At 29.5% G+C, this 14,307-nt stretch overlaps 2 protein-coding genes and 1 long non-coding RNA gene across 3 annotated transcripts; 2 read left to right on the top strand and 1 right to left on the bottom strand.

The window, feature by feature from the left end:
* Window positions 1-713: 713 nt before the first annotated feature.
* LOC145181675 (angiotensin-converting enzyme-like) lies at window positions 714-4,477 on the bottom strand. The gene is made up of 7 exons (XM_080056813.2): window positions 3,765-4,477; window positions 3,341-3,672; window positions 2,800-3,008; window positions 2,463-2,574; window positions 2,131-2,357; window positions 1,461-1,833; window positions 714-1,335 (listed from the first exon to the last, which is right to left on the bottom strand). The coding sequence occupies exons 1-7, from the start codon at window positions 4,239-4,241 to the stop codon at window positions 1,143-1,145; spliced, it is 1,923 nt and encodes a 640-aa protein (XP_079912939.2). The 5' UTR covers window positions 4,242-4,477; the 3' UTR covers window positions 714-1,142.
* Window positions 4,478-7,579: 3,102 nt separating this feature from the next.
* Window positions 7,580-9,254, top strand: LOC149879072 (uncharacterized). The gene is made up of 3 exons (XM_090072301.1): window positions 7,580-7,833; window positions 8,799-8,873; window positions 8,964-9,254. The coding sequence occupies exons 1-3, from the start codon at window positions 7,734-7,736 to the stop codon at window positions 9,047-9,049; spliced, it is 261 nt and encodes an 86-aa protein (XP_089928427.1). The 5' UTR covers window positions 7,580-7,733; the 3' UTR covers window positions 9,050-9,254.
* Window positions 9,255-9,340: 86 nt separating this feature from the next.
* On the top strand, window positions 9,341-9,751 carry LOC149879071 (uncharacterized). Its single transcript, XR_016447080.1, has 3 exons — window positions 9,341-9,360; window positions 9,455-9,512; window positions 9,619-9,751. It is a non-coding gene; the product is annotated as an uncharacterized LOC149879071 (long non-coding RNA).
* Window positions 9,752-14,307: the final 4,556 nt, after the last annotated feature.

The following is a 14,307-nucleotide window of genomic DNA, read 5'->3' as shown; positions in this document are numbered from 1 at the left end:
ACTTGGACAATGTTCGGGGACTTTTTTAATTTAAGGAAAAGATTTGCTATATGACTAAAAGTCTATTTCTGAATCCTTTAGAGTTTTAAATCATCTTTGTTCAACAAAAAAACATGAGCTAATTACACGTCACAAAGATGAAAATTTTTGGAAACTTTTAATAAAAACTGTGTTAAATAATTTTTAAAAAATTGTTTTTTCTCATCACGGTGCTTGCTAAGATAATTTAGATCAACAAATAATTTATTTGTTATATTAAATTTATTTGAAAATTAATTTATTTGAAATAAATTAACACAGTGAAATTATACACGTTAAATCATGAATGGGTGTCTTTTTTTCCTTTTTTATGGGGGGAGGTGGGGGGACCTACTGTTACTTGTTTTTAATAATAATTTGGGTGTGACATTTTTCACAAACTCAATGAATTTCGAACAAAAAAATCATTAATTTTGAACAAAAGCTCATTGATTTATGACACAGGAACAAAGAAAGTCATAACCTCAGTGTATACATTTGCAATAATAACACGGATGTATGTCATTATAATAATTGGGATCAAATCTCATCAGTGACTCATGGATGTGAGTCACTGATGAGATTTGATACCGAAGATAAAAGTATCATTTTGCTCAAAGTGTTTTAGCAACCGTTTGCCAGCATATACTCCACAATGCGGGCCAGTATCTACTGAAAATCTAAAGCTAATAAGATGTATAACTATGTTGTCGTTTTTCTCCGAACGGATTGTATTACATTCCCGCTTAACACTAAAAAGATATCAAAGTTTTTTTACATACCGTTTTTCGGTTCTCAAAAGAATTTCAAGCATAAATTATATAAACGACCCTCGTAATTACTAAACTCAATTGATTTAAATTAAAGAGTTGAGATGCGCTCATTTCTTCGAATTATATAAACGACCTTCGTAATTACTAAGCTCGATTAACTTAAACTAAAGAGTTGCGCTCGTTTCTTCAATTATTTAATAATTTAAAAATCTCCTCAATTCTGTAATTTTTCCTTACTCTGCTTTTTTTTTACCGTTTTAATTTTCACAAAGACAACCACAAGCATCATTATTAAAATGAACGTGACGCTTGAAGACATGTATTGGATTGAAAAACTTTGTTTTTCGTAGGTTACTTATATGGCATTTTGATATCAGAATCATCCCATCCGAGATCATATCCGTTGGCCTCTCTATGTTGATCGAGCCAATTCTCAAGAGGCTTAAAGTAATCAAGCATCGCTTTGGAAGAGAGACGACGAGTTCCCGCTAGGACTTCAAGTGCTTCTGGCCATGGCTTTTCTTTACCTAACTCAAGCATGTTTCTAAGAAAAACAAGGAGTAAAAATAAACATTTGAATTTTAACGAAAGAAAAAAATTCGAAAAAAAAGTTATTCGAAGTTATAAACTACAAAACATCAGTAAAAAAACGTTAAACATTTCCTATACCTTAACTTTCTACCGGCTGCTTTTGATTTATGAATCGAACATTTGTGATAAGCTCCTTTATGCCCAGATTCGTCGCAAAGCGCTTCGTGAAATTGAAACTGAAGCACATGACTAATAAAGTATCTCAAATATTCAGTATTGTGAGCAACGTGAAAAAATGTTCCTGCATCAAACAGCTGGGAATCGTTAGCTCTTACAATAGGCACTTTCATTCCTTGATACTTTCGACTCAGTTCCCACCAATACTTGTTGTAATCGTTAGGCTTAATATCTCCTCGAAACACAGACCATCTCCATTTATCAATTATAAATGAGAAAGGAAGAAAAGAAACTTTCTGCAACGCCTGCTTCAACAGGAAGTTGATTTCTTCTTCTAAATATGGAAGGTGAAGTTCGTAAATTTCTTGAAAGCAATCATTAAAACTTTAAAAAAAAAACTTAAAATTCCTAAAAAAAATTGAATGCTAAGAAGCTCTTTTTCTTTTTTCTTTTTCTTTTATTTCTTTTGAATACTTAAATAAAAAGTTACAAAAATTTTAAATTCATTATAGCACAAAAATGGATTCATCTTTTATGTATTAAATTCATTTATGGGAAATATATTCACGTGCATTTATTTATGCAGAATGCATGATCAACCATCAGTTTAATAATAATAAAAAATAAATACCTTCGTCACCAGACATTCCTTTTAGCAATCCAATAGATTCTAAATGTTCAGGAATCATAACCGATAGCGATATTGTATCACCAACAGCTTCGTGGAATCCGGGATTTGCACCTGTACGAAATTCTGACGGTTGGTGTTTATACATTAGATAATACTCGATATGACCCATTTCATGATGTACTGTTATAAAATCGCTTTGTGATACTCCCATGCACGGCATTTTCAGTCTAAAAGCGTCATCTTTTTATAAGTGATAAAATAAGCTTATGTACTGAAATGTTATTTACTTAAAGTTTATGATACATAGCAAATTATGATTGATTAAACCAGACCTAACATCACCATTTCCTAAATCCCACGACGATGGATGACAAACAGATTTTTTTCCTTGCTGCTTTGTGATCAATGAGCGATTGTAGAATGTTTCTGGCATCTTATCTAGTCCTAAAATGACGTGTTTTTATAATCAGATGCTGTAATGAGTTCTCCATACTTTAAACTACGGTAATTTTACTTATTGTTCATTATTATTGTTCATTATTATTGTTCATTATTATTGTTTGATAAACTTACGTCATGTGCGAGAAGTTGTATTTAACTTGACACCTACTGAACTTGTTAAAAAAAATATATTTTCTAGAATTAAGTAAATTTGAATAGCATTTGTACCTATTGAAACAAAAAACTCTTCTGCTTGTTTTAATAAATCAATATTCGTCCATGAACGCTTTTTCATTTCACTTGTGACGTCAGGTATAGTCTTATTTGGAAAAGGACACATCATAGCGAAAAGATGCACCCAGTTTTGACCCCACATTCCAAGTAAGTGTTGGGGAATAAGGTTTTTACCTTCTAAGGAGCTGTTACCTAAGTGTTTGCTAAAAAGTACAAAAAAAATCCTAAAGTGTTTACTACTAAATATGGCGTATATTGTCATCAGGCATTATAAATACATATCAACACATCACAAAGCTCATTTTAGCAATTTAAAAAGTAAATTGTCCGTCAATCACTTACTCCATATAGCGGAAAGAAATTTACACAATTAGTGAAGTAAGCATTAATGCTACTTAGAAAACATTTCGCATCAAACGGTCTTACAGATTTAATGTTACTTAAGTAAGCTGCATCGTCATCTATTATTTCTTGAACTCTTATTATTATTCAAAGTCTTTTTACTTCTTTTTTTTTAAACTAAAGAAAGACTTACTGAAGCTTGTATCTGGTGAAAGCATGCAGCTTTTTATAAAGCGGCATTACTTCCATGAGGATTCCTTCAATCATGTTTTCCAAATCGTCCACTTCATATTCTTTTCTCCAATAGTCTCCAAAGTCATCAAAACCATTTTCTCTAGCAGCTTTATTTGCCAATTCTACAAACTTTACATATAATGGTTTATTCTTTATCCCAACTGCTTCTCGCCAAACTCTCCATGCCCATCTCAAGTTTCCTAAGTTTTCAACTTCGACTTGTGACATTAGAGGAAGAAGATGAGAGTTTAGTTTAAAATGGTATTCCTCTCCATCTATTTTTTTAACAATCTACGGATGGAGTAATCAAATAATGTAAGTTTTTTTTATTCTATTTTATTTTTTAACTTTTTTGACTAAACAATTCATTGATAAAAACTTACCTCTGTTCTGCTATAATATGCTGTCATATTCGAGATAAGTTCTGCTATCAGCTTTGCCTCGTTACTGTCAGTACTTGAGGAGGTTCTTGTTATAAGTTTCAATTGACGTACTAAAGTAGGTGGTATATCTTTTCCGATATTTTTAAGTACGATTTGCGCTTTTTCTTTGTATTGTTGAGAGAACTTTGAAACCAGTCCACTAATACGCGAAGTTTCTCTTTTATTTTCGATAGACATATCAACTTCGTAGTTCCAAGAAGCAACCGTATCTTCTCGTTGAAGTTTATCTGCTTGATCGTTATATGTTTTTAAAAATTCTTTGACTTCTTTTAAAGTCTCACCAAGGCACGTTGATAAAGCCAATAGAAAAACAAAAGTTTGTAAAATATTTCGTGATTCCATTACACCGAGTTTTAAAAGTAACTTTAACAACATTTCAAAGGACTGTTTTTCATAGAGTGGAAAACCGTTTATCATAGAGCGGACGATTTAAGTTTGAAATCATATTAAACCAGTTTTCGAAAATATTTTTGTTGCGATTGACTTTGTGCAGAAAATGAGGCAACTTGTAAAGATTGGTATTTTTTTAATCCGTGCAACACGACAAATATGCAAAGATCTAAAATCTTTAGAACTCATTAAATACATAATTTTCATCATCAGTCATGTATTTGATGAACACTGGTAACGATGTTAAAGATCTTGACTTAATTGATAAAGTTCACGTGACTGTGAGAATTCGGTGAAGCGACAACAAATAGTTATCTCTTTCTGCACTTTTCATCTGTTTCAAAAATAAAACAGAAAAATGTTTATCGTTTTACGAACAACTAAATCTAAATTTTGTTTTGTTATTCTAATTCTTTTTAAAAAAATTTTGATTGGATTGTGGAAACTTTGGACAATTCTATGCCAAAAAAAAAAAAATGCTAATTTAGGCTGTAAATAGTTGATTAGTGAAGATACAATTACGTGATTTTCGTTCTTCCACATTTAGATTATAGGCAGAATTACATTTTAAGCTCAAGAAAACAAGAATTAAGGAAAATTAGTGGCGCGAGTGAATTAGAAAGGTCTGCCAAACTAAATCCTAATTTTAAAATCTTTAATACGAAATTTATATTTTTAGATCTTCCAAAATTTTGCTGAAAATAAAAAGTTTCGGAAGTAATCAAATTGAACCGAAACTAGAGAAAAAGCAGGATCTTAAAACGGGACGCTTTTGCGCAAGCATTGGATTTCAAAAAGATAAAAAAAACAAAGTTACTTAAAAAGAATTACTTTTATTATAAAACTTTTATATCACATTTTACATTATTCAAATAAGATAATCGTTATATTTTTAAAACTAATCTGAGTCAAAATTTTCACCCAAGTTTTCGCCATCTTTAAATTTTTCTTCATTTTCGTTGAGGTCGTTAAAGGTTTCTTGTTAAATATAGTTCCATTCGTTGAGGTTTTCCCCTATGGGGAGAGGTTTAATTTTTAAAGTACAAATGCTTTTTAAAAGTACAAATGCTTTTTAAAAGTACAAATGCTTTTTTAAAGTACAAATGTTTTTTAAAAGTACAAATGTTTTTTAAAAGTACAAATGCTTTTTTAATGCTTTATGGTTTACGATTTTTGTGAAATTTTTGATTTTATCACAAAAAATAATAATCATCAAAAAGTAATAATCATCAAAAAATATATCCAAAATGGTATAACATGGAACATTCATATTTTGGATTTTTTTTTAATCTAATGTGTTCCTAATAAAACTCCTTAGTCAAATATTTAGAGATTTTAATAAAAGACTTTTTTGATTTTTGACCACCTGATTCCACACTGTGTTTGGTGTAAGTAATAGTTTCACATTATCGTGTACCAGTTTTCTTTAAATTTCTTGTTAAAACAAAAAGTAAATATTAATCAAATAAACTTTAGGAAAGCATTTTTTTATTATTATTTACTTTAAAATGTTTACCAAAGTTTTAAATATTAGTTATTCCAGTTTCTATTAAATCAAAAAAATTTTTCTTGCACATAATTATTAGAGGTCATGTAGGGGTAAATGCTTTTTTCTAATATCCAGACTGTTACCTTGTATTATCCAGGCTATTATCTTCTGCTATCCTTTGAACAAATAGAAAAAAGAGAAAAAATTGTAGTAAATTGTTAGAAAAATTCAACCAAAAACTTGACTCATCAAAACCTTTAACACAGGCTAATTAAAAGTTTGGTGTGTCAAAGTGAATTAACATTAATTGATCTACATTAACCTTCTTATTATTCAGGAGATTTGCTGCGCAATTTGAATATAACATGCTAGGTAACCACTGGTTTTTAAACTTCCCGAAAAGACGTGGCATTACGTCAACGAGTTTTTGAAAACACTTCACACAGTAGATCTATAGTCAGCCCAGAAATTCTGAGCAAATTTAGACCTAATTCAGCACTATTTTGTGTGTTTTTTTGCAAAAATGAAATACCCTAAGGTTGCTCTAGGCACGGTTGGTTTAAACCAAGAGTTTTTTCCGAATTATTACTTTTTTTTTTTCCATATTCATTAGTACACTTTATTTGCATGGCTCTAAATTATTATTTGTAATAATTTATCTTCACATTTTGCAGCTGAAATATTTGCTGCATGTTAAGGGAAAAAAAAAAAGATTTATTTTTCTACTGAAATTCAATACATTAGTGTCAGACCCTAGATTTTGCCACACCCAGACCAATTAAGATGAAATGGAGCGCTATATCAGCCCAGTGGTAGTTAAACAATTCTTCCTATGAAATGGTATTACTATAAAGAAATTTTTCATTTTTTTGTCACTTTAATGTAAAAAGCTGTTATTATCTTTGTCCGATTTAAAGTTTGACGAAAATATCGCCTTTCAACAAAAATGGACAAAAGTTGTTTTTATCTACTTTTTCTTCAAATTTTATGCTAATCATCTTTTAGCATCAAATACTTCTCAAATTTCTTCTTTTTTTTTTTTAACAGAGTTCAATTTATACCGTATAGCAGCTTCAACAGTTCGGTAAATTTCTCAAGAAGAGTTTGTCTTCGAAATCTTAATGCAACGCTCGTAAAACTATTCAATTGATTTAATTGCCGAAGTTAGAGAGGAGAAAAGGGTTTAAAAACGATTGCAGCTGAACCAATTTCGTTGCTGCGACTTTAAGGAGCTGCTGTTTCGTTGCTGCGACTTGAAGAAGTTTTGCTGTTTACGAAAAGAAAGTTTAATTAAAAAAAAAAATTTTCATGTTCAATTTTTTTTACTTCAAGTTTAACTTTAGTTTAATTTTATTATAAAAGCTTTGAATTTGTTTTGAGTTTTCAAATTTCGAAGCAGCTTTAAGAAGTTAATTCTATAAGCTAAAACTAAACTATTTTGTTTTGCGATTATTTTAAAGTAGATTAGTTCGATATTCTTAGGCCGTCGTAATTGGATTACAATAAGAATATTTTACATTCCAACGTGTCTTAACTTTAATGTATGCGCCAACGCTTTGTTAATATATAAAATGAAAAACCTGGTAGATTTATAAAACACAAATATTTTTGTAGCATAATAGGGTAGATGAAACGATGACGTAATTGCTAAATCTATACTTTTTATAAAAGTTTAAAACGAAACGTCTACATTTATAAAGTGATTGCAAAGCGTTCAGGCCATTTTTTTGGCTGTTATTACTGAAAAGGAATAAATACTTAGATCATGCGCTTTTTGAGAGAAGATAATACTAAAAAACAAAATTTGAAGAAAGATTTCAAATTTCATGATTGTGTTGGATTTAAGTTTCTCAAGTATTGCCGTTGAATTTAACATATTATGCGATTGTTTTTCTATTTAAATAATCGATGTGTGGTTCACGTCATTAATTATGTATTTTATAGGAAGTGTTTACTGATTAAAGCTTTTGAACGTGATCTAATTTAAGCTTTGCATTGGATTTCATATCTACCTTAAAGGTTTATTGAAAATGGCTTTAATTAACAGAAGACCTTTGAAAGCTCTCCAAATCTTTGGTCGATTTTATCAAAGTGCTCGCAGTTTTACAGGAGAGAACCAAGAAAATACTTGTAAGTTTTTGTGTGTATGTGACTGTGAGTGTGTGAGTGTGTGTGAGAGAGAGAGAGAGAGAGTGTGTGTGTGTGTGTGTGTGTGTGTGTGTGTGTGTGTGTTTATGTATATATATTTATGTGTGTGTGTGTGAGTGAGTGAGTGTGTGTGTCTGTGTCTGTGTGTGTATACAGATATATATATATATATATATATATATATATATATATATATATATATATATATATATATATATATATATATATATATATATATATATATATATATATAAATTCTTGCTTAAATATACTGTTTTGCTGATAGCATTGTTTTGTTTATCAAAATGTTTACTCACCAAAACTTGTTTTAAATACAAAAGCGAAACCTCAAAAAACACTTTTCGCAGCGAAATATCAAAAGAATTCAAACTCATTTCAAGAGTTTTAAACTTTTACTTTTAATTTAAATAAACTTTTACTTTATAAATAAAACTTTAAAAAGTTTTTAAATAGGTTTCAAATGAATTCCAAATTTAAAAAAAAATGAACGAACGTTATATTTTCCCCAAATCAAAATATTTACTTTATTTTATTTTACTTATTTTACCAACTTATTTTTACAACTTTATTTTGTAATTACAGGAGTCTGAAATAATTCTTGCTCGAGTATTATTCCTTGACTCGCGATAAACTGGAATTCCTTGCAAAAGGTTGATAACGCACATACTTTAAATCCTTTTCGCTGACCTAACCAAAAAAAAAAAATCTGAAACAACGAAAAAACTACCAAAATTTAAAAAACTGAAAAAAAAAAAAAAAAAAAAGAAATTATAATGAGAAATGATATTCCATTTTCAAAAAAGAAAATTTTTTTAGAAAACTATAATAATGTAGCCCGGTTAATAGCCAACGGAAAAATTCCTTTTATTCACTTATAATCTTTGGGTATTTAACCGGCATTTTATTGAACGTTGATTTCTTTTTAGTCAAATTACAAGAAAATTCCGCAGAGTATACTAACGATGGTGAGAAGATTAAATCTATAAACACAGATGATAAAGGTAAAAATAGCTTATGCAGATGAGTAAGACCGATCCAATACCTTTACCATAATAAAGCCTCATGCAAAATAAACAACTTTTTTTTTTCAGAAATACCAATAAATGTTGAATCAGCTCGAGCAAAAACATTTGCTGACAGTACAGAACGCGTAATTGCTGTCAAATTTGATGCCTAAACAGAAAATATCTCAGATTTTAGAATATCCCGCGAATCTCGTGTGATCTTGTTTGTAAGAATGTACTAAAGATTTTGTTTTTTAGAGCAAGTAGCGAACATACAATATATACAATATATACATTTTTGTCTTATCCGTTTAAATTAGTTAAATTAGTATACCTGTAAATAATTTAAAGCTTGAAAAATATATATTCATTAAAATCCTTTTTTATTTTTAAGAATGCTTGTGTTTAAAGTTTACAAAATAATGCAATAATGTATTGTAAATAATTGTAACTTAGGCACTTAGGTGTATATCAGGCGATTAAGGTATAGTAGATATTTCAAAACACTAAAAATAACAAATTTCACCGATAGTTTATAAGTTTGGGATGATGCTTAAAATAAAATTTGTTTATTATAGCAGTATCCGTGCCGGCACTATCCGTCCCAGCAGTATCCGTCCCAGCAGTATCTTTTAGGTAAATTGAGCAACAAATAATATAATCAAACGTCTATCGCACAAATCTATTTATTTAATATCTACAAGTAGCACTCCCCATTTTAAGTACATTTAATTTTGTTTAGTAATTGCGTTTTGGGAAGTTTTTGTTGCTTATTTATTATTTACGTTCTGAAGGAATATCTGGCTGAGTAGCTTCACATCAGTTTTAGTTGGGCTCACGTAGGGTGAGAGCTAACCAAATTAAAGCCCAGTGTAAGAGATTAAAGAAATTTTTTTCAAGGTTTTTTAACTGATAATTTTATTATATATTGTTTTATATTACATAACATTATATTACATTATATTATATTATACTATAAAAATTTTATTATGTTATATTATTTCATTTATATTATATATATATTATTATATTATATTATTATTAGATATACATATTTTGTGAATAAATAAATTTTTTAAACTTTTTTTAAATATAAAAAAGGCTTTCATAAACTCAATCTTATCCACGCCTAAAAGCCAAAACAAACAAACAAAAAAAAAAATAAGCCATAAAAAAATTCTTTAAAAGGAGTGGCAACCGGAAAACCACCACCATACTTGCTCCTATCCATGGGCTTTAGAGCCCCATTCATCCTCTTGACAGGCTTGGATGCAAAAAACCAAACAAAAAAATCAAACATTTTCAAATCATTTAAAAATGCAGTTCATTTAGATTTAGAACCCCATCATGAATCTATAAATTATGTGTTGAAAATATTTGTTCCTTGGTTTAAGTAGACCCTGGAGTTGTTAAAAGAATCTTGTTTTAAATTTTTTGTCTAAATTATATCATTAGTGTTTATGTCTATTAAAAAAGTAGAAAATCCAGTAACTGAGTTATATTTTTTTTCTTCTTCAAATACACATTTGTTCCCTTAAAAATTGTATGTAATGTATCAAAAGATCAACGCGTTTTGCGTATTTCTATTACTACTTTTTGCTATTGTGACTCACAACGCAGGTTTAATGAAGATTTTTTCTTTTCAGCAAAGAGTTGAAGAATATTGTTATACGTCTGCTAAACATATGAAGCTATAGGTTTTGTGAAAGAAGTCTTTTTAAAGTTAAATTTTGAGTTTACAAATAACAACGGTTGACAAAAGCACTCAGTGACTTGGCGTCCTATTGTAACATTTTCCTTTACACTCAGTAGCGCATCTAGATTTTTTTGAGCGTTAAAAAAAAGATCTTTTTCTCCTTCATTAAGTTCCCTTAATAATATTTAACTAATAAAATCTCTTTACAAACCAACATCCTTTGTTAACTTGCACCAGCTTGTCGAAAAACACAAAAACAGTTCTGTTACGACGCAGGTACATAAATTTATACAAATATCAAATAAATTTTATAGTAAGTATTTTTTAATCTGGTTTGTCTTGTTTTTCCTGTGCCTGATGGCAGCTTAAGAACACTGAGAAGTCGATGAACACCTTCTCTGTCTACTAAAATTTTTTCTTACCATCAATATCCTCGAGCAACTTTCCATCCAAAGAATGGCTGGAAAAACATCAATGGTAATCTCCTGTTATAACCATTTACAATTTTCTCTTGGCTTTTTGTTCGCTCTTGACAAACTGAAGCTAAAATGATATTATAATCTTTGAAGGTCGTTGGATGGCTGGTATCAAAATCAGAGCTGCATTTTGGTCACTAAGTTTGGTTATATCAAGACTTACAGCCAATTTGTCATTTATTATATTTAGTCTGCCACGTCACACTTTAGATTTGAAGAAACCGAAGACAACCCTTCAGCAACCTCATCATTAACTTGATTGTCAGTTGTAGAATTCTGTCCTTCACTTTCTGATGAGGATGCGAACAATTCAATTCATGCTTATTAAGAAGGTATAAACCTGAAAAATGTGTTTTTTGCTTTAACACCATGCATTTTGAGTAAAAAAACTTAATTTCAACATACTTATAAGTTGTGTTCTATAAAATGTTCTAGTATGGTTTAAAAATTATATTTGTGTTTTTAGATAAATTTTAGATGCTTTAATGATGGCTTATCTAAGTCAAAACTTCATCAGACTCCTTTAAAATTTTCACTCCGTATTCCAGAAATTTCAATATATAGCAATTTGTATACTCTGATGTTAAATCCAGAGATTGTAGTAATTTACATACTGATACTGATGAAGAGCATATTTCAATTGAAGAGTTTATTTTATAAAAATTTTTTTACAAAAACAATAGATCATTATGATTCCAGACAAAAAAAAAATTCCTTTTGAAAATTATTTAAATTCATGCAATTTAAAAAAAAATTTAGGGTTAGAGGTGACAAATATGCTGAAAAATTAGTTGACTTCGCTTATCAATTGGCCGTCTACGTCCTAAAATAATTATGTCTTAAAATAATTACATCTTAAAAAATTTATTACGTCTTAAAATAGTTATTACGTCTTAAAAATAATTATTACGTCTTGCAATAATTATTACGTCTTGCAATAATTATTGCGTCTTAAAATAATTATTGCGTCTTAAAATAATTACGACTTTAAGGGCAGCTTTTGATCCCAATAGAAAGCGACAGATTTGTGAAGAAAGTTTACCATATAAATTTCTAAACACCAACAATTGCTGAATCATTTTCACGCATTCATGGAAATATTCATTCACAATAACGTGATACTCGATTAATCAACAATTGACTCTGTTGTTATCAATAAAAACAATGTCTAAAATCCTTTTGCCAACTAACATTTCGAAAAAGAGGAAAATGAAAATAGATAACGCGAAATAGAAAAAAAAAAAAGAGTTTGGTCATCAATTTTTATTTGAATTGCCATTTTGATAAGATTAAATGTTATCAAATAACCAACGAGCAATAAAATTCGGACTAGTGACGAAATTCATTGTGACGCGTATCAAAAGTGTATGGTCTTTGTTTTTCTCTTCTTGGCATCAGTACTTTTAATTATAACACAGTGTCCCTATCAAAAGATTAGACATGGTAGTGAGAGCATTAGAGTGTTTTAAAGCTTTTCAATAATTGGTATTACCAAAAGACATGTCAAAACGATCAAGTGCTCTCAAATTTTTATCAATAGTTATACTTAGTGATAATTTGCATCATTTATAGAGATTAAAAAGCTCTATAAAATAATACTAAAATTATCGTTGTACTTAAAAGTGGTTCAAAAGTTATGATTTTGTTAGTCACTTTCTCAAGATTTAGAAGAGGTAATAGTGTATGTTACAAAAATCTTTATGCTCCTTTTTTTAACGCCTCCCATAGATAATGCAGGAAAGCATAACAACAGGCCGCCTGGTGGATGACACAACCGACCTCATAATGAATACATCTCATCTTTTTGTGCGCTTTTGTATTGGTGTTAACAATCGACAATATTTTTAATATCTCATTCGAAGATATGATACAACGCAGTGATACTTGCTCTATTTAAAGTATTCACGCAGTGAATCTTGCTCTAAACATGGTTAGATCTTTTCAAAACTGAAACATATTGATCAAAAGCTGATGCAAATTTTAAAAGATACAGGCCTTTTAAAAGAAAAAAGCTATTGCCAATCGCACTAAACCAAAGCTAAAACATTTTACTGAAAGATACTTGGAAAAAACAAACAAAAAAAAACAAAAACAAAAAACAAAAAAACTGTTTTTAGACTGTTCGGACAAGAAATAATTTCAATAATTGCAGGTCACATTCCCCAAAAGAAGTCATGAAGTAAGACTAACGTTCAGATCTAGTAAACAGAAAAATACACACTAAAACACCAGCTGAACGAGGCCCTTACATTGGTGGACCTCTAGAGTTCTGGGACGGCTGCAATGAGGAGGGGCGAGTTTTTTGGTAGCTACCCCTCCTGCATAACATTTCATAAACTTGGTTCTTTTTTGTGGTTTATGATTCAGAAAATGTTTATAAAAGATAAAAACGTCACATGAAACCATAAAAGACTTTTTTCAATTAAAAAAAAAATTATATTTTTACAAATTTATCTATTTACAAAAAGCACATTGACTTTAACAAAGGAAATTTTTTTTAACTGCCCCAACTGGTGGGCCTACAACCAGTGGGATGCCCAGGGTGATATCCCTGCTAGCTCACTCCCCTTTCAATATGTCTGGTTTAGGCGCATGTAGTTTATGTAGTGTACTTCTGTATAATAACTTTTTAAACCTTTTAATTCCAAAATTACTTTAAAATCTTAACTTAGTGAGAATTATTTTAATCCTAACTTAGTGAGAATTACTTTAATCCTTAAAATAAATTTCATAAATTCCACTAAACTACACTCTCATGTATGATTTCAAATAATACTGTGGTTGATTCCTATGTATTTGTTTAACCCACTGCACAGTGGGCCAGAATTCACTTTTACTGGACAAAATTCGTAACTAATTTAATATTAGAGCTATATTCACTAAAATTAGTATGAGTACTAATATGATGTCTGCGCTTTTTATGAAGGTAATATTCTTTTATTTCGTTGCTATGGATACCTTTATTTTGCTTAGCAACAACCTATTTTTGTTATCTGCAGATATTTTATAAGTGCTATATTCACTAAATTTGTCATGAGTACCAATATGAAATCACACTTCTTACAAAAGTGATAATTTTTTAAATTTAGTTGCTATGGATACTTATATTGCTTAGTTTCCGGATACTCTCCTTAGTTACAAAGTGGTAAATTGATATTTGAATATTTTATCGGATTTTTGACCCACCTATATTGAATAACAATTGAGTATTTAGGTAAATAATGTTTTAGGAATATTAAAAGCAAAAATAGTGCAAGAA

Source organism: Hydra viridissima, unplaced genomic scaffold (genome assembly GCF_058129835.1).
Source record: "Hydra viridissima isolate aposymbiotic clone 2 unplaced genomic scaffold, HvirCarnegie_v1 scaffold_14, whole genome shotgun sequence".
NCBI lineage: Eukaryota > Metazoa > Cnidaria > Hydrozoa > Anthoathecata > Hydridae > Hydra > Hydra viridissima.
The sequence above is the reverse complement of the archived record's forward strand: the minus strand, read 5'-3'. Positions and strand labels throughout refer to the sequence as shown.